The sequence below is a fragment of the Chiloscyllium punctatum genome, chromosome 23 (genome assembly GCF_047496795.1).
Source record: "Chiloscyllium punctatum isolate Juve2018m chromosome 23, sChiPun1.3, whole genome shotgun sequence".
NCBI classification, from domain to species: Eukaryota; Metazoa; Chordata; class Chondrichthyes; order Orectolobiformes; family Hemiscylliidae; genus Chiloscyllium; species Chiloscyllium punctatum.
The window spans coordinates 47,735,572-47,761,263 of NC_092761.1; the positions used below are offsets into that span (position 1 = coordinate 47,735,572).

The 25,692-nt window shown below is 46.4% G+C and overlaps 1 protein-coding gene across 1 annotated transcript in view; it reads left to right on the forward strand.

The window, feature by feature from the left end:
- LOC140493951 (uncharacterized) overlaps nt 1-25,692 on the forward strand; it is a 296,726-nt gene that overhangs the window by 233,099 nt on the left and 37,935 nt on the right. Inside the window, 12 exon segments of the mRNA XM_072592902.1 lie at nt 3,451-3,765; nt 6,123-6,437; nt 8,214-8,498; nt 9,902-10,171; nt 10,776-11,090; nt 12,294-12,578; nt 13,998-14,267; nt 15,027-15,341; nt 17,085-17,369; nt 18,809-19,078; nt 19,833-20,147; nt 21,921-22,205. Coding sequence (XP_072449003.1) covers nt 3,451-3,765; nt 6,123-6,437; nt 8,214-8,498; nt 9,902-10,171; nt 10,776-11,090; nt 12,294-12,578; nt 13,998-14,267; nt 15,027-15,341; nt 17,085-17,369; nt 18,809-19,078; nt 19,833-20,147; nt 21,921-22,205 — 3,525 coding nt within the window.

Genomic DNA, 25,692 nt, shown 5'->3' on the forward strand with positions numbered 1-25,692 from the left:
TTTCTGACACACAGACACACACCCAGTCTGGGTTCAGTTCATTAACACAGGCTGAGTAATAGAGTCATAGAGATGTACAGCATGGAAACAGACCCTTCAGTCCAACCCGTCCGCGCCGACCAGATATCCCAACCCAACCTAGTCCCACCTGCCAGCACCCGGCCCATATCCCTCCAAACCCTTCCTATTCATATCCCCAGCCAAATGCCTCTTAAATGTTGCAACTGTACCAGCCTCCTCCACTTCCTCTGGCAGCTCATTCTCTACATATACCACCCTCTGTGTGAAACGGTTGCCCCTTAGGTCTCTTTTATATCTTTCCCCTCTCACCCAAAACCTATGCACTTTAGTTCTGGACTCCCAGACCCCAGGGAAAAGATTTTGCCTATTTACCCTATCTGTGCCCCTCATAAATTTGTAAACGTTTATAAGGTCACCCCTCAGCCACCGACGCTCCAGGTAAAACAGCACCAGCCTGTTCAGCCTCACACTATAGCTCAAATCCTCCAATCTATACATCTGCTTTCATGTATAGCTGACCTGAAAAAAAAGCTTCCTCTTGATCACATCAACAATCATTCGCTCTCTCTAATGAAAGAGCAGAAGCTGGGATTGTGTTGCCCTTATGTTTTACCTGTACATCATTATAACTTACAGTAAACAAAATAAAGTGTGCACACATTGACTAACTTGCCAACTCGTGAGCAACGATTGGACGGCACGGTGGCACAGTGGCACAGTGGTTAGCACTGCTGACTCACAGACCTCAGATACCCGGGTTCAATTCCCGCCTCAGGCGAGAATTTGCACGGTCCAAAAATGTGCAGGTTAGGTTGCCTGTAGTATTAGGGGCATGGGTAAATGTAGGGGCATGGGTAAATGTAGGGGAATGGGTAAATGTAGGGGCATGGGTAAATGTAGGGGCATGGGTAAATGTAGGGGCATGGGTAAATGTAGGGGAATGGGTAAATGTAGGGGCATGTGTAAATGTAGGGGCATGGGTAAATGTAAGGGAATGGGTAAATGTAGGGGAATGGGTAAATGTAGGGGCATGGGTAAATGTAGGGGCATGGGTAAATGTAGGGGAATGGGTAAATGTAGGGGCATTGGTAAATGTAGGGGCATGGGTAAATGTAGGGGAATGGGTAAATGTAGGGGAATGGGTAAATGTAGGGGCATGGGTAAATGTAGGGGCATGGGTAAATGTAGGGGCATGGTTAAATGTAGGGGAATGGGTAAATGTAGGGGAATGGGTAAATGTAGGGGCATGGGTAAATGTAGGGGAATGGGTAAATGTAGGGGCATGTGTAAATGTAGGGGCATGGGTAAATGTAGGGGAATGGGTAAATGTAGGGGAATGGGTAAATGTAGGGGCATGGGTAAATGTAGGGGAATGGGTAAATGTAGGGGCATGGGTAAATGTAGGGGCATGGGTAAATGTAGGGGAATGGGTAAATGTAGGGGCATGGGTAAATGTAGGGGCATGGGTAAATGTAGGGGAACGGGTAAATGTAGGGGCATGGGTAAATGTAGGGGCATGGGTAAATGTAGGGGCATGGGTAAATGTAGGGGCATGGGTAAATGTAGGGGAATGGGTAAATGTAGGGGCATGGGTAAATGTAGGGGAATGGGTAAATGTAGGGGAATGGGTAAATGTAGGGGCATGGGTAAATGTAGGGGAATGGGTAAATGTAGGGGCATGGGTAAATGTAGGGGAATGGGTAAATGTAGGGGCATGGGTAAATGTAGGGGCATGGGTAAATGTAGGGGAATGGGTAAATGTAGGGGAATGGGTAAATGTAGGGGAATGGGTAAATGTAGGGGCATGGGTAAATGTAGGGGAATGGGTAAATGTAGGGGCATGGGTAAATGTAGGGGAATGGGTAAATGTAGGGGAATGGGTAAATGTAGGGGCATGGGTAAATGTAGGGGAATGGGTAAATGTAGGGGGACGGGTAAATGTAGGGGCATGGGTAAATGTAGGGGAATGGGTAAATGTAGGGGCATGGGTAAATGTAGGGGAATGGGTAAATGTAGGGGAATGGGTAAATGTAGGGCCATTGGTAAATGTAGGGGAATGGGTAAATGTAGGGGCATGGGTAAATGTAGGGGCATGGGTAAATGTAGGGGAATGGGTAAATGTAGGGGAATGGGTAAATGTAGGGGCATGGGTAAATGTAGGGGAATGGGTAAATGTAGGGGAATGGGTAAATGTAGGGGCATGGGTAAATGTAGGGGCATTGGTAAATGTAGGGGAATGGGTAAATGTAGGGGCATGGGTAAATGTAGGGGCATGGGTAAATGTAGGGGAATAGGTAAATGTAGGGGCATGGGTAAACGTAGGGGCATGGGTAAATGTAGGGGAATGGATAAATGTAGGGGCATGGGTAAATGTAGGGGAATGGGGAAATGTAGGGGCATGGGTAAATGTAGGGGCATGGGTAAATGTAGGGGAATGGGTAAATGTAGGGGCATGGGTAAATGTAGGGGAATGGGTAAATGTAGGGGCATGGGTAAATGTAGGGGCATGGGTAAATGTAGGGGAATGGGTAAATGTAGGGGCAGGGGTAAATGTAGGGGAATGGGTAAATGTAGGGGAATGGGTAAATGTAGGGGCATGGGTAAATGTAGGGGCATGGGTAAATGTAGGGGAATGGGTAAATGTAGGGGAATGGGTAAATGTAGGGGCATGGGTAAATGTAGGGGAATGGGTAAATGTAGGGGCATGGGTAAATGTAGGGGAATGGGTAAATGTAGGGGAATGGGTAAATGTAGGGGCATGGGTAAATGTAGGGGCATGGGTAAATGTAGGGGAATGGGTAAATGTAGGGGCATGGGTAAATGTAGGGGAATGGGTAAATGTAGGGGCATGGGTAAATGTAGGGCAATGGGTAAATGTAGGGGCATGGGTAAATGTAGGGGAATGGGTAAATGTAGGGGCATGGGTAAATGTAGGGGAATGGGTAAATGTAGGGGCATGGGTAAATGTAGGGGCATGGGTAAATGTAGGGGAATGGGTAAATGTAGGGGCATGGGTAAATGTAGGGGAATGGGTAAATGTAGGGGAATGGGTAAATGTAGGGGCATGGGTAAATGTAGGGGAATGGGTAAATGTAGGGGCATGGGTAAATGTAGGGGCATGGGTAAATGTAGGGGAATGGGTAAATGTAGGGGAATGGGTAAATGTAGGGGCATGGGTCTGGGTGGGTTGCGCTTCGACGGGCCGGTGTGGACTTGCTGCCCCTGAGGGCCTGTTTCCACACTGTAAGTAATCTAAATAATGATTGGAAATTACAGCCAGTCAATGGTGTTCTGCTCTATACATCTGCATGAAACGTACCTGTGTCAACCACATAAACAGGAAACAACAACGGGGAATCAAAAGGGAATGATTTGGAAAGGTCCGTTCTTATTCTGAGTAGAAGTAATGGATCCACTCTGTTCTCTCAGGTTCGGGTGTGAGATTAGTCAATTCCGATGATCGTTGCTCAGGAAGAGTGGAAATCTTTCACGATGGAAGTTGGGGCACGGTTTGTGATGATGGCTGGGATTTGGCAGATGCCACTGTACTTTGCAAGGAGCTGCAATGTGGACCCGCCCTGTCAGTGCACAGTAACGCTCGGTTTGGACAAGGTACCGGCAATATTTGGATGGATGACGTTTCCTGCAAGGGGACAGAGTCCCATCTCCGGTCTTGTTCCTTCCCTGGTTGGGGAACCCACAACTGTGGTCATGGTGAGGATGCAGGTGTAACCTGTCACCCAGGTAAGACCTAACCGTACAAATGGATGAATCCTTCCGTACAACTCAGTTTCCTTCACATGATCAGAAATCAGAGCGAGGATACAGGACAGTATTGAAAGAGGTTTGCTTTTGCTTATCTAAAAGTATATTTGATGGAGATTATGTAAAGAAATCATTACTCTGTATCGATCCGAGTCCTGGGGGTTTTTGATGGGTTTTGTCCCTGCCAACGTTCTGTCCCTGTCCTGGGAGTGTTTGATGGGGTCAGTGTCGAGCACGCATAACACGGTATCGTGTCTGAGTTGTCTCTATCCTGGAAATAGTAGATGAGGGTTGTGTAAAGGTAGCTTTAACGCCATGCTGCTCGGTTCTGGGAGAGTTTAATGAGGGACAGTGCAGAGAGTGTTTTACATTTTAATTAAAACAGTAGAGTCCTTAAATTTTAATTTATAAAAACAGACCCACCCTTCCGCTGTATCGAATCTCATGTTGTGCATGACTTCAGAATGTTTGATGGGGGGTTCTGTGACATGACAGCTTCACTCTTAAATTAAAAGTGGAGAGGTTCTTTCTTCCACATCTAAAACCATGTTGTCCCTATCCTGGGACGGTTTGAGGAGGACAGTGTAGAAAGGACACTGTATCTGACTGTATGCTGTTCTAGCCTGATGGGGATGATGTAGAAATAGATTTACTCTGTATCTGTCGGATTACTTCCAGATTAAAACAGTAAAGGAAGCTTTAGTCTAAAAACACAAATAAAACGTAAAGTAAAACAAAAGCTCAGTGTTGTTGTCCTCACTGGGGTCAGTTTGCAAGGTTGAGTGGATGGTTGTTTTCTGACACACAGACACACACCCAGTCTGGGTTCAGTTCATTAACACAGGCTGAGTAATAGAGTCATAGAGATGTACAGCATGGAAACAGACCCTTCAGTCCAACCCGTCCGCGCCGACCAGATATCCCAACCCAACCTAGTCCCACCTGCCAGCACCCGGCCCATATCCCTCCAAACCCTTCCTATTCATATACCCAGCCAAATGCCTCTTAAATGTTGCAACTGTACCAGCCTCCACCACTTCCTCTGGCAGCTCATTCTCTACATATACCACCCTCTGTGTGAAACGGTTGCCCCTTAGGTCTCTTTTATATCTTTCCCCTCTCACCCAAAACCTATGCACTTTAGTTCTGGACTCCCAGACCCCAGGGAAAAGATTTTGCCTATTTACCCTATCTGTGCCCCTCATAAATTTGTAAACGTTTATAAGGTCACCCCTCAGCCACCGACGCTCCAGGTAAAACAGCACCAGCCTGTTCAGCCTCACACTATAGCTCAAATCCTCCAATCTATACATCTGCTTTCATGTATAGCTGACCTGAAAAAAAAGCTTCCTCTTGATCACATCAACAATCATTCGCTCTCTCTAATGAAAGAGCAGAAGCTGGGATTGTGTTGCCCTTATGTTTTACCTGTACATCATTATAACTTACAGTAAACAAAATAAAGTGTGCACACATTGACTAACTTGCCAACTCGTGAGCAACGATTGGACGGCACGGTGGCACAGTGGCACAGTGGTTAGCACTGCTGACTCACAGACCTCAGATACCCGGGTTCAATTCCCGCCTCAGGCGAGAATTTGCACGGTCCAAAAATGTGCAGGTTAGGTTGCCTGTAGTATTAGGGGCATGGGTAAATGTAGGGGCATGGGTAAATGTAGGGGAATGGGTAAATGTAGGGGCATGGGTAAATGTAGGGGCATGGGTAAATGTAGGGGAATGGGTAAATGTAGGGGAATGGGTAAATGTAGGGGCATGGGTAAATGTAGGGGCATGGGTAAATGTAGGGGCATGGGTAAATGTAGGGGAATGGGTAAATGTAGGGGCATGGGTAAATGTAGGGGCATGGGTAAATGTAGGGGAATGGGTAAATGTAGGGGCATGGGTAAATGTAGGGGCATGGGTAAATGTAGGGGCATGGGTAAATGTAGGGGCATGGGTAAATGTAGGGGCATGGGTAAATGTAGGGGAATGGGTAAATGTAGGGGCATGGGTAAATGTAGGGGCATGGGTAAATGTAGGGGAATGGGTAAATGTCGGGGCATGGGTAAATGTAGGGGCAAGGGTCTGGGTTGGTTGCGCTTCGACGGGCCGGTGTGGACTTGCTGCCCCTGAGGGCCTGTTTCCACACTGTAAGTAATCTAAATAATGATTGGAAATTACAACCAATCAATGGTGTTCTGCTCTATACATCTGCATGAAACGTACCTGTGTCAACCACATAAACAGGAAACAACAACGGGGAATCAAAAGGGAATGATTTGGAAAGGTCCGTTCTTATTCTGAGTAGAAGTAATGGATCCACTCTGTTCTCTCAGGTTCGGGTGTGAGATTAGTCAATTCCGATGATCGTTGCTCAGGAAGAGTGGAAATCTTTCACGATGGAAGTTGGGGCACGGTTTGTGATGATGGCTGGGATTTGGCAGATGCCACTGTACTTTGCAAGGAGCTGCAATGTGGACCCGCCCTGTCAGTGCACAGTAACGCTCGGTTTGGACAAGGTACCGGCAATATTTGGATGGATGACGTTTCCTGCAAGGGGACAGAGTCCCATCTCCGGTCTTGTTCCTTCCCTGGTTGGGGAACCCACAACTGTGGTCATGGTGAGGATGCAGGTGTAACCTGTCACCCAGGTAAGAGCCCAGCTGTATAACTGAATGGACATCTTCTGTACAACTCAGGTTCCTATATTGGTTTGGTAATCACAGGGAAGAGGGCAAAAAGCTTTGAAAGATGCAATCCAACCTTCAGGTTTATGAACAGCTTCTGGCTAAATTCAAAAGCAAGAAAGGAAAAGGTAAAAACTTAATCCACCATGAGTTAATTGTCACATGGACAACAAGATGAAAGAAATAACTGTGTAACTCAATGTTTGGCGACCGTGAGAATTGTGTTGAAACCCATGGGATATTTGCAGAGCAACTGGTGAAGGGGCAGCTGTTCCCAAAGAACGTGCTCCACCTGGAATATACTGGAACCGGAGTCCGAGTGAATTGTAAAACACGGCCTGTGGATCAGGTTTTGAATGGACTTGTGTGAGAGTGTGGTTTCATTTGCCTGGAAAATTAGTCCATTAAACCTAAACCAGAACTTAGGATTGTAGGTTAATGATGGTGTAGATTGTTCCAGTTAATACAAGGATTGAACACTACGGGTGAGTTTCATATTGTAGTGAAGAAACAAAAAAGTGTGTGGAAATGTGACGACATCAGATTTAAAGGGTTTAAGTCCATGAAGTGTTGTCTTTATGCTTGACCCACTATGAAGGAAGTGGACAAACCGATGGTGCAAATCTAAGGTAATGAATCGGATACCATAGACATATAGGAAACATGCTAAACAGAGATCAGAAAAGGATTATTACGATTCAGAGATATTAGGGAGTTCGGAGCGGGAGAAAGTGGGATAGAGAGAGACAGCGAGAGGGAGGGTGAGAGAGAAAGAGAGAGACTGAAAGATAAGGAGAGATCAGTGAAGGACACGGTGGCGATGTAGGACCATTAATCAGAGATATGAAATGGCGACAGTTTTGGACGCTATTTCATCTCGGTTTGTTTATCGTCAATGTGTTTGGTGCTAAAGAAACAGCAAGGGAATAACATCTCAGACGAACAAAGCTGTTGAGCTAACCGATCAGCTGTGATCATTATGAATGGTCGAGCACTCTCAAAATGCCAAAAGGCCTAGTTTGGCTCCCAATTTCTTTCATTCCACATTCCTCATGCTTCAGGAGATAGGAAATACAGTCACATTTAACAGAATGGCAAAACGGTCTCCAAGCACATGATTGACACTCCACCGTTTATAGTTGGGGCGGCAGATTGTTTGGCTGGCCCGGTGGCTCAGTGGTTTGCACTGCTCCTTCTGGTGCCAGGATCCCGAGTTCAATTCCTGCCTCGGGCACCTGTCTGTGTGGAGTTTGCACATTATCTCCGTGTCTGCGTGAGTTTCCTCCGGGTGTGCGGGTTTCCTGGCAGAGTCCAAAGAAGTGCAAGTCAGATGAATTGACCATGCTAAATTGCCCGTAGTGTAAGGTGCATTCGTCAGGGGTAAATGTAGGAGAATGGGTCTGTGTGGGTGGCTCTTCAGAGGGTCAGTGTGGATTTGTCAGGCCGTAGGGCCTGTTTCCACACTGTAGGGACTCAAATCTAACTGAGTTGTCAATAACGAGAACATCCCACACATTAATCGATCATAATACAATTGCAGATTTCTATCATTCTACATTCCTCATGTTTCAGTACATTTGAAATCCAGTAACATTAAACAGAATGGTAAAAGGCTCTCCAATCATACGATTGAGACTCTACCCTTTATAGTTGGCAATAACGAGAATACCCCACACATTAATCAGACAGAATACAATTGCAGATTTCTGAAATCTCCTTTGCCGATTTCCCTCTTTTTAGATCCTTCAACGGAGCCGACAATCTCTGTCAGCCCTTCATTGACACTCTACGTGGCTGGAGATTCACTCACTATTAACTGCACAGTTCCACACAGCAACTTGACTGGACATCTGGAGTTGCTGAAGGATTCGAATTCTCTCATCATCGGACAAGGAGCCCTCACATATGTCACTGACAACGTCACCACCAGCGACCAAGGGAGCTACCAATGTTCCTATCGGATTGAGGTGGCAGAGCAATGGTCACCCAGCTTTCTGAGTCAACCTGTTGATATTGTTGTTACAAGTGAGTGAGTGTTGTGTCAGTTCTGGACAGCGATCAGAGTCGAATGGTGTTGTGTTGGAAAAGCACAGCGGGTCAGGCAGCATCTGAGTCGACGATTAGAGCATGAGGAATTCATTAGGAATGAAGATGCTGATGAAGGGCTTTTGCTCGAAACATCGACTTTCCTGCTCCTGGATGCTGCGTGACCAGCTCTGCCTTTCCAGCACCACACCTTTCCACTTGTGTCTGTTTTGTCAAATTTACCAAGTCCTGAATTGTTCCAATGTGTTTTGATGATATTTCCTGTCGGCAGAACCTCCACGATCAGACATAATTCATTTTCAGCTGTGTTTTATATAAGCACACATTGTTCAGAAAATGCAAGTTAATTCCTTTGCTCGGCAGTTTCCATATTTTCGAAGCGGTGACCCCTTTGTTCTGGACACACCCCTCCATCCGGAATACCGTTCCGAGTGTTACCCTGTCCAGTCTGTGAAAAGATCGACTAGATTTGCTCAAGGAGATACACCTTATGGTTGGGTCATGTCGTCTCATGACAGCAATGTCCCATCACACTGATACAGTCAGCGGGATTTGGACACGGGGAGTGAGTGGCAATGTACAGCAGATGCAGTTTAACGTGGATAAGCGAGAGGGTAGCCATTGCAGTGCAAAGTGTCAGGAAGGTGAATTAGGATCCAAACGGTGTTAGATGGGGAAAGCAGGGAGGTAAAAATGAACCTAGGTGTTCCTCTACACCAGTCACGAACAGTAATTGTGGCCGCTGTAGCAGGGAATGAAGAAAGCAAATGGAATCTTGTCCTTCATAGGAAGAGGATTCACTACCAGGATGGGATATCTTGATAGCACAACTGGACTTTTGTGTGTGCACCTTGGGTCTCCTTATCTGCAGGAGGATGTTCTGGTTACAGAGATAGTTCAACAAAGACTGTTTTCTGGGATGGCAGGGCTGACGTATGAAGAGAGACTGGATTGGATCGGACTGTAGTCCCTGATGTTTGGGAGAATGGTGAGGGATCTCATAGAAAGTTCAAAACATTCTAAACGAACGAGTCAAGGATAATCACAGGAAAGATGTTCCAAATCACGGGCAGAGTCAAGAATCACAGTCTAATGAGGAGAGAGCGGGATTGAGAAAAGGAGTAATGTCTTCACTCAGAGAGTGGGGAGCCTGTGGGATTCTCTGCTTCAGGAAGCGGGCGAGGTGAAAATGTCCCATACTATTCCAGATGGAGTCGGATAGATGTTTTACAGATGACAGCGAGACAGCAAGGGAGCAGTGGACTGGGTTGAATAATGAGGAACGATATTATTGAATGGGCGAGGTCAACTTGAAGGGCCGAATGACCGACTCCTGCACCGATGTTGGATATTTCAGTGAGATGATTTGTTTTATTCGTTAGATCCTGCAACCCAGCCGAGCATCTCCGTGAGAGCTGACGGCGAATCAGTCACCATCAGCTGCACAGTTCCAGACGGTGTCCCTACAGGCCGCTTTCTGTTCCTAAAGGACACGGTTGCCATCATCAACAGCAGCATCAGCCAGCAATCCTTCACCTACACCATTCCGAACATCACTGACAGCAGCCAGGGCCAGTATACATGTTCCTACAAAACCCAGGTTTCAGGTCGTTGGATACCATCATTTCAAAGTCGCCCTGTAACTGTCGCACGTGAGTAAGGCTTCCGCTGGCTCTGTAAGACGTGAATATTCGGAACCCGTGTCCCAGAGCGTGACTAACTCTGCGAGGTAGATATTTACAATGTAATTCCAACATTAGAGTAGGTTTCCTGTGAAAGAGTACCTTTATAAGGTAAACAGTAACGTTCCCTTTGCCTTTCCTGGTACATGCTATCTGAATAACTCTGTCCACATGTCCACAATATCGTCTCGATGTTCTCCTCTTGACTGAGGTGGGGTAGCAATGTTGGCTGGTCAGCTGGTCTCCGATACACAGGGTAACACAGTGTGTGGGTTTCCGTCCTGCACAGGCAGTGATCAAAGTGAGAATCCAGCCTTCTCAAACTTTGAATGAGGCCCGTGAGCATCTGGTTAATACGGCACCGCTCATCTGTCTGTGTCTGTCTCGGTCTCTCTCTTTGTAATTGCGGTGCTGAACCTTGTAAACCTGCATAAAAGAGACAGATATAGGGAGCGAGCGAGAGAGAGACTATTAGTGCCAGGAAGGTAAATGATTAACGATGGCCAATCAAAGGTAGGATGATTCGGATATCATCGTTGTCCTCTGAAATAACGGGTCCACTCTGTTCTCTCAGGATCGGCTGTGAGATTGGTCAATTCGAACGGTCGGTGCTCTGGAACTGTGGAGGTGTTGTACGATGGAAGTTGGGGCACGGTTTGTGATGATGGCTGGGATTTGGCAGATGCCACTGTACTTTGCAAGGAGCTGCAATGTGGACCCGCCCTGTCAGTGCACAGTAACGCTCGGTTTGGACAAGGTACCGGCAATATTTGGATGGATGACGTTTCTTGCGAGGGGACAGAATCCCATCTCCGGTCTTGCTCCTTCTCTGGTTGGGGAACCCACAACTGTGGTCATGGTGAGGATGCAGGTGTAACCTGTTACCCAGGTAAGAGACCAGCTGTATAACTGAATGGACATCTTCTGTACAACTCAGTTCCCAAATAGAATGGGCAATCACAGTGAAGATTGCGAAATGCGGGGAAAGATTGGTTACTTTAAAGATTATTAATAGCATATGGCTAAATTCAAAGTCAACAAACGAAAACCAAAAACTTAATGAACCACGAGTTGACTCAGGGTCAACAAAATGAAAGAAATAACTGCATGGCTCAATGTTTGGTGACCGTGAGAATTGTGTTGAAACCCATTGGATATTTGCACCAATACTGGGGTAGAGGCTGCTATTCCCAAAGGACATGCTCCACCTGGAACGTGCTGGAACCAGACTCTGAGTGAATTGTAAAGCATGAGCTGTGGATCAGATGTTGAATGAGACTATCCGCGATGTCGTTCAGTTGCCTGGTAAATTAGAACATTAAAGCTAAGAAGAATGGAGGATTATAGGTTAGTGGTGGTGTAGATTGCTTCAGTTAATACAAGGAAAGGGACAGGATGTGTGAGTGTTGTATTACTCTAAGGAAGCAAGAAAGTGTGAGGAAATATGATGACAGATCAAACTTAAAGGATTTAAGTCTCTTAAGCATTACGCTTGGAATAAGGTGGACAATACGAAAGTGCAAATCTAAGTTAATAAATCGGATATCATAGACATACCAGAAACATGCTCAAAGGGGATCAGAAAAGGTTTCTTAAGATTCAGAGATATTTGAGAATTTGGAGCGAGAGAAAGGGGGTCGGCTAGAGAGAGAGAGAGAGAGACAGCAGTGACAGAAAGGCTGGTGGGGTAGTACCTTTAATCAGAGATGAAAGGGGGAAAGTTTTGGAAGTTATTTCATCTCGGATGATGTAGCGACAATGTGGGTGGAGCTAAAGACACGGCAAGGGAATAAAGACTCATCCGAACAAAGATGCTGATCTAACTGATCAGGTTTGACCATTTTGAATGATGGAGCTTTCTAAAAAGGCCAGAAGACCTACTCTGGCACTAAGTTTCTATCATTCTACATTCCTCATGTTTCAGGAGATTTGAAATGCAGTGACATTAAACAGAGTGGCAAACGGGTCTCCAATCACATGATTGAGACTCGACCCTTTATAGTTGGCAATAACAAGAACATCGCACACATTTATCAGACAGAATACAATTGCAGATTTCTGAAATCTCCTTTGCCGATTTCCCTCTTTTTAGATCCTTCAACGGAGCCGACAATCTCTGTCAGCCCTTCATTGACACTCTACGTGGCTGGAGATTCACTCACTATTAACTGCACAGTTCCACACAGCAACTTGACTGGACATCTGGAGTTGCTGAAGGATTCGAATTCTCTCATCATCGGACAAGGAGACCTCACATATGTCACTGAAAACGTCACCACCAGCGACCAAGGGAGCTACCAATGTTCCTATCGGATTGAGGTGGCAGAGCAATGGTCACACAGCTTTCTGAGTCAACCTGTTGAAATTGTTGTTACAAGTGAGTGAGTCTTGTGTCAGTTTTGTAGAAAGTGAGGACAGCAGTTGTTGGAGATCAGAGTCGTATGGTGTGGTGTTGGAAAAGTACAGCCGGTCAGCAGCATCCAAGGAGCAGGAGAGTCGAGAGGAATGAAGATGCTGATGAAGATCTTCTACTCGAAACATCGACTCTCCTGCTCCTGGATGCTGCCTGACCTGCTTTGCCTTTCCAGCACCAATTAGTTCAGCGGTTGTTGGTTTGGAAACATTTCCAGTTCCTGAATTTTTCCATTGTGTTTCCCGGATCTATTCTGGGGTCTGAGTCTCCAATGTAGGCCTGGAATTCGTTTTCAGCTGTTTTTTTTTACCACACAATGTTCAGAAAATGCAGCCTTTCCTTTCTATTGCACTGCAGTATCCACATTTCCTGAGGCCATGACCCAGTTGTTCCGCACTCCCCACCATCCGGGACACCGTTTTAATGGTTTACCTGCTCAGTCCTTTTAAAAGATCTTGTTTTTGTTCAAACAGACACACCTTATGGTTGGGTCATGTAGTCACATGACAGAAAGATGCCGTCACATTGATACAGTCACCGGGATTTAGACCGGGGGAGTGAGTGGCAAATGTAGGGCAGTTGAAGTTTGATGCAGATCAGGGAGAGGTTATCCAGTGCAGTGCAAAGTGTCAGCAAGGTGTGTTATTACCCAAACGGTGTTAGATGGTCAAAACAGGGAGGTAAAAATGAACCTGGATGTTCCTCTACACCAATCACGAACAGTAATCGTTGCTGGTGTAGCAGGGAATGAAGAAAGCAAATGGGATGACGTCCTTCATAGGAAGAGGATTCGGTACCAGGATGGGATATCTTGATAGCACAACTGGACTTTTGTGTGTGCACCTTGGGTCTCCTTATCTGCAGGAGGATGTTCTAGTTACAGAGATAGTTCAACAAAGGTTTCCCAGACTGTTTTCTGGGATGGCAGGGCTGAAGTAGGAAGACAGACTGGATTGGTTAGGACTATGGTCACTGTTGTTTGGGAGAATGGTAAGGGATCTCATAGAAAGTTACAACATTCTAAAAGAACTAGACAAGGCTAAACACAGGAAGGATGTTCCCGATTACCAGCAGACTCCAGACTCACAGTCGAAAGGAGACAAGGTGGGATTGAGAAAAGGAGTAATGTCTTCACTCAGAGAGTGGGGAGCCCATGGGATTCTTTGCCTCAGGAAGCGGGCGAGGTGAAAATATTGAATAATGTTAGAGTTGGAGTCGGATAGATGTTTTACAGATGACAGCGAGAAAGCAAGGGAGCAGTGGACTGGGTTGAAGGATGAGGCACGATATTATTGAATGGGAGAAGTAAACTTGAAGGGCCGAGTGGCCTACTCCTGCTCCAATGTTGGATATTTCAGTGAGATGATTTGTTTTATTCGTTAGATCCTGCAACCCAGCCGAGCATCTCCGTGAGAGCTGACGGCGAATCAGTCACCATCAGCTGCACAGTTCCAGACGGTGTCCCTACAGGCCGCTTTCTGTTCCTAAAGGACACGGTTGCCATCATCAACAGCAGCATCAGCCAGCAATCCCTCACCTACACCATTCCGAACATCACTGACAGCAGCCAGGGCCAGTATACATGTTCCTACAACACCCAGGTTTCAGGTCGTTGGATACCATCATTTCAAAGTCGCCCTGTAACTGTCGCACGTGAGTAAGGCTTCCGCTGGCTCTGTAAGACGTGAATATTCGGAACCCGTGTCCCAGAGCGTGACTAATTCTGCGAGGTAGATATTTACAATGTAATTCCAACATTAGAGTAGGTTTCCTGTGAAAGAGTACCTTTATAAGGTAAACAGTAACGTTCCCTTTGCCTTTCCTGGTCCATGCTATCTGAATGACTCTGTCCACATGTCCACAATGCCAGCTGGCAAAGTCTCCATATTCCCCTCTTGACTGAGGTGGGTCAGCAAGGTTGGTTGTATAGCAGGTTTGTGATGCCCAGCAGCACCCAGTGCGTGGGTTTACTTCCTGCGCAGGCAGAGGTCAAAGTGAGAATCCAGCCTTTTCAAGCTTTCAATGGGGCCCGGTGAGCATCTGGTGAATCCACCACCGGTCATCTGTCTGTCTGACCGTCTGTCTGATGTCTCTTCCTCTCTGCAATAACCGTGCTGAATCTTGTAAATTTATGTAAAAGCAACAGGTGCAGGGAGACAGATAGAGAGAGCGAGAGAGAGAGTAAGAGGGAGGTAGAAATCAGTGAGGGAAGAGCTGCCACCAGTCAACTTTCTGTCTGTCTGTCACTTTCTGTCTCGCTCTCTAAGAGATTTGCAGACCCTTGGAAATCTACATAAAACATGTGGGTATTGGTGCCAGGAAGGTAAATGAATAACGATGGCCAATCACAGGTAGAATGATTCGGATATCATCGTTGTCCTCTGAAATAACGGGTCCACTCTGTTCTCTCAGGATCGGCTGTGAGATTGGTGAATTCGAAAGATCCGTGCTCTGGAACAGTGGAGGTGTTGTACGATGGAAGTTGGGGCACGGTTTGTGATGATGGCTGGGATTTGGCAGATGCCACTGTACTTTGCAAGGAGCTGCAATGTGGACCCGCCCTGTCAGTGCACAGTAACGCTCGGTTTGGACAAGGTACCGGCAATATTTGGATGGATGATGTTTCCTGCGAGGGGACAGAATCCCATCTCCGGTCTTGCTCCTTCTCTGGTTGGGGAACCCACAACTGTGGACATGGTGAGGATGCAGGTGTAATGTGTTACCCAGGTAAGAGACCAGCTGTATAACTGAATGGACAACTTCTGTACAACTCAGGTTCCTATATTGGTTTGGTAATCACAGGGAAGAGGGCAAAAAGCTTTGAAAGATGCAATCCAACCTTCAGGTTTATGAACAGCTTCTGGCTAAATTGAAAAGTAAGAAAGGAAAAAGTAAAACCTTAATCCGCCATGAGCTAATTGCCACAGGAACAACAAGATGAAAGAGATAACTGTGTGACTCAATGTTTGGTGACCGTGAGAATTGTGTTGAAACACATGGGATATTTGCGGAGCAACTGGTGAAGGGGCAGCTGTTCCCAAAGAACGTGCTCCACCTGGAATATACTGGAACCGGAGTCCGAGTGAATTGTAAAACACGGCCTGTGGATCAGGTTTTGAATGCACTTGTGTGTGTGTGTTTGTGGTTTCATTTGCCTGGAAAATTAGTCCATTAAACCTAAACCTGAACTTGGGATTGAAGGTGGAACACTACGGGTGAGTGTCATATTGTAGTGAAGAAACAAAAAAGTGTGTGGAAAATGAGACGACCTCAGATTTAAAGGGTGTAAGTCCATGAAGCGTTGTCTTTATGCTTGACCCACTTTGAAGGAAGTGGACAAACCGTTCGTGCAAATCTAAGGTAATGAATCGGATACCATAGACATATAGGAAACATGCTAAACGGAGATCAGAAAAGGATTATTACGATTCAGAGATATTTGGGAATTCGGAGCGGGAGAAAGTGGGATAGAGAGAGACAGCGAGAGGGAGGGTGCGAGAGAAAGAGAGAGAATGAAAGACAAGGAGAGATCAGTGAGGGATACGGTGGCGATGTAGGACCATTAATCAGAGATGAAATGGCGACAGTTTTGGACGCTATTTCATCTCGGATTGTTTATCGTCAATGTGTTTGGTGCTAAAAAAACAGCAAGGGAATAACATCTCAGACGAACAAAGCTGTTGAGCTAACCGATCAGCTGTGATCATTATGAATGGTCGAGCACTCTCAAAATGCCAAAAGGCCTAGTTTGGATCCCAATTTCTTTCATTCCACATTCCTCATGTTTCAGGAGATAGGAAATACAGTCACATTTACCAGAATGGCAAACGGGTCTCCAAGCACATGATTGACACTCCACCGTTTATAGTTGGGGCGGCAGACTGTTTGGGTGGCCCGGTGACTCAGTGGTTTGCACTGCTGCCTCCTGGTGCCAGGATCCCAAGTTCAATTCCCGCCTCGGGCACCTGTCTGTGTGGAGTTTGCACATTATCTCCGTGTCTGTGTGAGTTTCCTCCGGGTGTGCGGGTTTCCTGGCAGAGTCCAAAGAAGTGCAAGTCAGATGAATTGACCATGCTAAATTGCCCGTAGTGTTAGGTGCATTCGTCAGGGGTAAATGTAGGAGAATGGGTCTGTGTGGGTGTTTCTTCAGAGGGTCAGTGTGGACTTGTCAGGCCGTAGGGCCTGTTTCCACACTGTAGGGACTCAAATCTAATTTAGTTGTCAATAACGAGAACATCCCACACATTAATCGAACATAATACAATTGCAGATTTCTATCATTCTACATCCCTCATGTTTCAGTACATTTGAAATCCAGTAACGTTAAACAGAATGGTAAAAGGCTCTCCAATCATATGATTGAGACTCTACCCTTTATCGTTGGCAATAACGAGAATACCCCACACATTAATCAGACAGAATACAATTGCAGATTTCTGAAATCTCCTTTGCCGATTTCCCTCTTTTTAGATCCTTCAACGGAGCCGACAATCTCTGTCAGCCCTTCATTGACACTCTACATGGCTGGAGATTCACTCACTATTAACTGCACAGTTCCACACAGCAACTTGACTGGACATCTGGAGTTGCTGAAGGATTCGAATTCTCTCATCATCGGACAAGGAGCCCTCACATATGTCACTGACAACGTCACCACCAGCGACCAAGGGAGCTACCAATGTTCCTATCGGATTGAGGTGGCAGAGCAATGGTCACCCAGCTTTCTGAGTCAACCTGTTGATATTGTTGTTACAAGTGAGTGAGTCTTGTGTCAGTTCTGGACAAAGTGATGACTGACCTGCACATGCCAGCGATCCAAGTCTAATGGTGTGGTGTTGGAAAAGCACAGCGGGTCAGGCAGCATCTGAGTCGACGATTAGAGCATGAGGAATTCATTAGGAATGAAGATGCTGATGAAGGGCTTTTGCTCGATACATCGACTTTCCTGCTCCTGGATGCTGCGTGACCAGCTCTGCCTTTCCAGCACCACACCTTTCCACTTGTGTCTGTTTTGTCAAATTTACCAAGTCCTGAATTGTTCCAATATGTTTTGATGATATTTCCTGGCGGCAGAACCTCCACACTCAGACATAATTCATTTTCAGCTGTGTTTTATATAAGCACACATTGTTCAGAAAATGTAAGATAATTCCTTTGCTCGGCAGTTTCCATATTTTCGAAACGGTGACCCCTTTATTCTGGACACACCCCTCCATCCGGAATACCGTTCCGAGAGTTACCCTGTCCAGTCTTGGGAAAAGATCTACTAGATTTGTTCAAGGAGATACACTTTATGGTTGGGTCATGTCATCTCATGACAGCAATGTCCCATCACACTGATACAGTCAGCGGGATTTGGACACGCGGAGTGAGTGGCAATGTACAGCAGATGCAGTTGAATGTGGATAAGCGAGAGGGTAGCCATTGCAGTGCAAAGTGTCAGGAAGGTGAATTAGGATCCAAACGGTGTTAGATGGGGAAGGCAGGGAGGTAAAAATGAACCTGGGTGTTCCTCTACACCAGTCACGAACAGTAATTGTGGCCGCGGTAGCAGGGAATGAAGAAAGCAAATGGAATCTTGTCCTTCATAGGAAGAGGATTCACTACCAGGACGGGATAACTTGATAGCACAACTGGACTTTTGTGTGTGCACCTTGGGTATCCTTATCTGCAGGAGGATGTTCTGGTTACAGAGATAGTTCAACAAAGGTTTCCCAGACTGTTTTCTGGGATGGCAGGGCTGACGTATGAAGAGAGACTGGATTGGATCGGACTGTGGTCCCTGATGTTTGGGAGAATGGTGAGGGATCTCATAGAAAGTTCAAAACATTCTAAAAGAACTAGTCAAGGATAATCACAGGAAAGATGTTCCAAATCACGGGCGGAGTCCAGAATCACAGTCTAATGAGGACAGAGCGGGATTGAGAAAAGGAGTAATGTCTTCACTCAGAGAGTGGGGAGCCTGTGGGATTCTCTGCTTCAGGAAGGGGGCGAGGTCAAAATGTCCCATACTATTCTAGTTGGAGTCGGATAGATGTTTTACAGATGACAGCGAGACAGCAAGTGAGCAGTGGACTGGGTTGAATAATGAGGAACGATATTATTGAATGGGCGAGGTCAACTTGAAGGGCCGAATGACCGACTCCTGCTCCGATGTTGGATATTTCAGTGAGATGATTTGTTTTATTCGTTAGATCCTGCAACCCAGCCGAGCATCTCCGTGAGAGCTGACGGCGAATCAGTCACCATCAGCTGCACAGTTCCAGACGGTGTCCCTACAGGCCGCTTTCTGTTCCTAAAGGACACGGTTGCCATCATCAACAGCAGCATCAGCCAGCAATCCTTCACCTACACCATTCCGAACATCACTGACAGCAGCCAGGGCCAGTACACATGTTTCTACAAAACCCAGGTTTCAGGTCGTTGGATACCATCATTTCAAAGTCGCCCTGCAACTGTCGCACGTGAGTAAGGCTTCCGCTGGCTCTGTAAGACGTGAATATTCGGAACCCGTGTCCCAGAGCGTGACTAACTCTGCGAGGTAGATATTTACAATGTAATTCCAACATTAGAGTAGGTTTCCTGTGAAAGAGTACCTTTATAAGGTAAACAGTAACGTTGCGTTTGCATTTGCTGCCTCTTGCTATCTGAATGACTCTGTCCACATGTTCACAATGCCAGCTGGCAAAGTCTCCATATTCCCCTCTTGACTGAGGTGGGTCAGCAAGGTTGGTTGTATAGCAGGTCTGTGATGCCCAGCAGCACCCAGTGCGTGGGTTTACTTCCTGCACAGGCCGAAGTCAAAGTGAGAATCCAGCCTTTTCAAGCTTCGAATGGTGCCCGGTGAGCATCTGGTTAATCCACCGCCGGTCATCTGTCCGTCTGACCGTCTGTCTGATGTCTCTTCCTCTCTGCAATAGCCGTGCTGAATCTTGTAAATCTATGTAAAAGCAACAGGTGCAGGGAGAGAGATAGAGAGAGCGAGAGAGAGAGTGAGAGGGAGGTAGAGTGAGGGAAGAGCTGCCACCAGTCAACTTTCTGTCTGTCTGTCACTTTCTGTCTCGCTCTCTAAGAGATTTGCAGACCCTTGGAAATCTACATAAAACATGTGGGTATTGGTGCCAGGAAGGTAAATGATTAACGATGGCCAATCAAAGGGAGAATGATTCGGATATCATCGTTGTCCTCTGAAATAACGGGTCCACTCTGTTCTCTCAGGATCGGCTGTGAGATTGGTCAATTCGAAAGATCCGTGCTCTGGAACAGTGGAGGTGTTGTACGATGGAAGTTGGGGCACGGTTTGTGATGATGGCTGGGATTTGACAGATGCCACTGTTCTTTGCAAGGAGCTGCAATGTGGACATGCCGTGTCAGTGCATGGTAGTGCTCGGTTTGGACAAGGTACCGGCAATATTTGGATGGATGATGTTTCCTGCGAGGGGACAGAATCCCATCTCCGGTCTTGCTCCTTCTCTGGTTGGGGAACCCACAACTGTGGTCATGGTGAGGATGCAGGTGTAATCTGTTACCCAGGTAAGAGCCCAGCTGTATAACTGAATGGACATCTTCTGTACAACTCAGGTTCCTATATTGGTTTGGTAATCACAGGGAAGAGGGCAAAAAGCTTTGAAAGATGAAATCCAACCTTCAGGTTTATGAACAGCTTCTGGCTAAATTGAAAAGTAATAAAGGAAAAAGTAAAATCTTAATCCACCATGAGCTAATTGCCACAGGAACAACAAGATGAAAGAGATAACTGTGTGACTCAATGTTTGGTGACCGTGAGAATTGTGTTGAAACCCATGGGATATTTGCAGAGCAACTGGTGAAGGGGCAGCTGTTCCCAAAGAACGTGCTCCACCTGGAATATACTGGAACCGGAGTCCGAGTGAATTGTAAAACACGGCCTGTGGATCAGGTTTTGAATGGACTTGTGTGTGTGTGGTTTCATTTGCCTGGAATATTAGTCCATTAAACCTAAACCTGAACTTAGGATTGTAGGTTAATGATGGTGCAGATTGTTCCAGTTAATGCAAGGATTGAACACTACGGGTGAGTTTCATATTGTAGTAAAGAAACAAAAAAGTGTGTGGAAATGTGACGACATCAGATTTAAAGGGTTTAAGTCCATTAAGTGTTGTCTTTATGCTTGACCCACTTTGAAGATAGTGGACAAACCGTTCGTGCAAATCTAAGGTAATGAATCGGATACCATAGACATATAGGAAACATGCTAAACAGAGATCAGAAAAGGATTATTACGATTCAGAGATATTTGGGAATTCGGAGCGGGAGAAAGTGGGATAGAGAGAGACAGCGAGAGGGAGCGTAAGAGAGAAAGAGAGAGACTGAAAGATAAGGAGAGATCAGTGAAGGACACGGTGGCGATGTAGGACCATTAATCAGAGATGAAATGGCGACAGTTTTGGACGCTATTTCATCTCGGTTTGTTTATCGTCAATGTGTTTGGTGCTAAAGAAACAGCAAGGGAATAACATCTCAGACGAACAAAGCTGTTGAGCTAACCGATCAGCTGTGATCATTATGAATGGTCGAGCACTCTCAAAATGCCAAAAGGCCTAGTTTGGCTCCCAATTTCTTTCATTCCACATTCCTCATGTTTCAGGAGATAGGAAATACAGTCACATTTAACAGAATGGCAAACGGGTCTCCAAGCACATGATTGACACTCCACCGTTTATAGTTGGGGCGGCAGACTGTTTGGGTGGCCCGGTGACTCAGTGGTTTGCACTGCTGCCTCCTGGTGTCAGGATCCCAAGTTCAATTCCCGCCTCGGGCACCTGTCTGTGTGGAGTTTGCACATTATCTCCGTGTCTGTGTGAGTTTCCTCCGGGTGTGCGGGTTTCCTGGCAGAGTCCAAAGAAGTGCAAGTCAGATGAATTGACCATGCTAAATTGCCCGTAGTGTTAGGTGCATTCGTCAGGGGTAAATGTAGGAGAATGGGTCTGTGTGGGTGGCTCTTCAGAGAGTCAGTGTGGACTTGTTGGGCCGAAGGGCCTGTTTCCACACTGTAGGGACTCAAATCTAACTGCGTTGTCAATAACGAGAACATCCCACACATTAATCGAACATAATACAATTGCAGATTTCTATCATTCTACATTCCTCATGTTTCAGTACATTTGAAATCCAGTAACATTAAACAGAATGGTAAAAGGCTCTCCAATCATATGATTGAGACTCTACCCTTTATAGTTGGCAATAACGAGAATACCCCACACATTTATCAGACAGAATACAATTGCAGATTTCTGAAATCTCCTTTGCCGATTTCCCTCTTTTTAGATCCTTCAACGGAGCCGACAATATTTGTCAGCCCTTCATTGACACTCTACGTGGCTGGAGATTCACTCACTATTAACTGCACAGTTCCACACAGCAACTTGACTGGACATCTGGAGTTGCTGAAGGATTCGAATTCTCTCATCATCGGACAAGGAGCCCTCACATATGTCACTGACAACGTCACCACCAGCGACCAAGGGAGCTACCAATGTTCCTATCGGATTGAGGTGGCAGAGCAATGGTCACCCAGCTTTCTGAGTCAACCTGTTGATATTGTTGTTACAAGTGAGTGAGTCTTGTGTCAGTTCTGGACAAAGTGATGACTGACCTGCAGATGCCAGCGATCCGAGTCTAATGGTGTGGTGTTGGAAAAGCACAGCGGGTCAGGCAGCATCTGAGTCGACGATTAGAGCATAAGGAATTCATCAGGAATGAAGATGCTGATGAAGGGCTTTTGCTCGAAACATCGACTTTCCTGCTCCTGGATGCTGCGTGACCAGCTCTGCCTTTCCAGCACCACACCTTTCCACTTGTGTCTGTTTTGTCAAATTTACCAAGTCCTGAATTGTTCCAATGTGTTTTGATGATATTTCCTGTCGGCAGAACCTCCACGCTCAGACATAATTCATTTTCAGCTGTGTTTTATATAAGCACACATTGTTCAGAAAATGTAAGATAATTCCTTTGCTCGGCAGTTTCCATGTTTTCGAAGCGGTGACCCCCTAATTCTGGACACACCCCTCCATCCGGAATACCGTTCCGAGTGTTACCCTGTCCAGGAAATGCAGGAAATGCAGTCAGATCCTGCTCCTCACCGAACGAGTTAGGGAATTGGAACTGGAGTTGGATGAACTGAGGATTATTCGAGAGGCTGAGAGGGTGATTGATAGAAGCTACAGGGACATAGTTACACCGGAGAGCTGAGGTAGCTGGGTAACAGTTAGAGGTGGGATGGGGAAGAAGCAGGCAGTGCAGGGTTCCCCTGTGGTCGTTCCCCTAAAAAATAAGTATACAGCTTTGGAAACTGTTGTGGGGGACAGCCTTGCAGGTGTAATCTGCAGTGAAGGGGTCTGTGGCTCTAAGACCCAGAAGGGAAAAGGGGAGAGGAGGAGAGCGCTAGTTATAGGGGACTCTCTAGTTAGAGGGACAGACAGGCAGTTCTGTGGACATAGGCGAGACTTTCGGGTGGTTTGTTGCCTCCCGGGTGCTAGGGTCCGAGACGTCTCGGACCGTGTCTTCAGAATCCTTAAGGGGGAGGGTGTGCAGCCAGAAGTCGTGGTACACATTGGCACCAACGACATAGGTAGGAAGAGGGGTGGGGAGGTCATTCAAGAGCTCAAGGAGTTAGGCTGGAAGCTAAAAGCTAGGACGGACAGAGTCATCATCTCTGGGTTGTTGCCGGTGCCACGTGACAGTGAGGCAAAGAATAGGGAGAGAGTGCAGTTGAACACGTGGCTGCAAGGATGGTGTAGGAGGGAGGGCTTCAGATATTTGGACAATTGGACTGCATTCTGGGGAAGGTGGGACCTGTACAAACAGGACGGGTTGCACCTGAACCAGAAGGGCACCAATATCCTGGGGGGTAGGTTTGCTAGCACTCTTCGGGGGGGTTTAAACTAATTTGGCAGGGGGATGGGATACGGACTTGTAGCCCAGCAAGTAAGCTAGCTGTGTGTCAGGATGCCCAAGACTGTAGGGAGGCTGTGGAGAAGGTAGCACTGACAGGGACTACTTGCGAACACAGAGATGGGCTCAAGTGCGTATACTTCAACGCAAGGAGTATCAGAAATAAGGTGGGTGAACTTAAGGCGTGGATCGGTACCTGGGACTACGATGTTGTGGCCATCACGGAAACATGGATAGATGAGGGACAGGAATGGCTGTTGGAGGTTCCTGGTTATAGATGTTTCAGTAAGATCAGGGAGGGTGGTAAAAAAGGAAGGGGGGTGGCATTGCTAATTAGAAATGGTATAACGGCTGCAGAAAGGAAGTTTGAGGGGGATCTGCCTCTGGAGGTAGTATGGGCTGAAGTCAGAAATAGGAAAGGTGCAGTCACCTTGTTGGGTGTTTACTATAGGTCCCCCAATAGCAGCAGAGATGTGGAGAAACAGATTGGGAAACAGATTTTGGAAAGGTGCAGAAGCCACAGGGTCGTAGTCATGGGCGACTTCAACTTCCCAAGTATTGATTGGAAGCTCTTTAGATCAAGTAGATTGGATGGGGTGGTGTTTGTGCAGTGTGTCCAGGAAGCTTTTCTAACTCAGCATGGAGAGTGTCCAACCAGAGGGGAGGCAATATTGGATTTGGTACTCGGTAACGAACCGGGACAAGTGGTGGGCTTGTTAGTGGGTGAACATTTTGGTGATGGTGACCACAATTCTGTGACTTTCACCTTGGTTATGGAGAGAGATAGGTGCGCACAACAAGGTAGATTTTACAATTGGGGGAAGGGAAATTACGATGCTGTAAGACAGGATTTGAGGAGCATATGTTGGGAGCATAGGCTGTCAGGGAAGGATGTGGTGGAAATGTGGAACTTTTCCAAAGAGTAGATACGACGTGTCCATGATATGTATGTACCTATCAGGCAGGAAAGAAATGGTCGTGTGAGGGAGCCTTGGTTGATGAGGGAGGTTGAATGTCTAGTAAAGAGGAAGAAGGAGGCTTACATAATGTTGAGGAAACAGGGTTCAGACAGAGCAGTGGAGGGATACAGGATAGCCAGAAGGGACCTGAAGAAAGGGATTAGGAGAGCTAAGAGAGGGCATGAAAAATCCTTGGCAGATAGGATCAAGGATAACCCCAAGGCATTTTATGCATATGTGAGAAACCTGAGAATGACGAGAACGAGGGTAGGTCCAATCAAGGACAGTAGTGGGAGACTGTGTATTGAGTCGGAAGAGATAGGAGAGGTCTTGAACAAGTACTTCTCTTCAGTATTTACGAACGAGAGGGACCATATTGTTGAAGAGGAAAGTGTGAAACGGACTGTTAAGCTAGAAGAGATACCTGTTAGGAAGGAAGATGTGTTGGACATATTGAACAACTTGAGGATAGACAAGTCCCCCGGGCCTGACGGGATATATCCTAGGATTATGTGGGAAGCAAGAGAGGAAATTGCAGAACCGTTGGCAATGATCTTCTCGTCTTCACTGGCAACGGGGGTGGTACCAGGGGACTGGAGAGTAGCGAATGTTGTGTCCCTGTTCAAAAAAGGGAATAGGGATAACCCCGGGAATTACAGGCCAGTTAGTCTTACTTCTGTGGTAGGCAAAGTAATGGAAAGGGTACTGATGGATAGGATTTACGAGTATCTGGAAAGACACTGCTTTATTAATGACTTAGATGAGGGAGTCGAAGGGTGGGTCAGTAAATTTGCAGATGATACGAAGATAGGTGGAGTTGTGGACAGTGAGGAGGGATGTTGTCGGCTGCAGAGGGACTTAGATATGATGCAGAGCTGGGCTGAGGAGTGGCAGATGGAGTTCAACCCTGCCAAGTGTGAGGTTGTCCATTTTGGAAGAACAAATAAGAATGCGGAATACAGGGTCAATGGTAGGGTTCTTAGTCAGGTGGAGGAACAGAGGGATCTTGGGGTCTATGTACATAGATGTTTGAAGGTTGCCACTCAGGTGGATAGAGTTTGTAAGAAGGCCTATGGAGTATTATCGTTCATTAGCAGAGGGATGGAATTCAAGAGTCGTGAAGTGATGTTGCAGCTGTACAGGACTTTGGTTAGGCCACAGTTGGAGTACTGTGTGCAGTTCTGGTC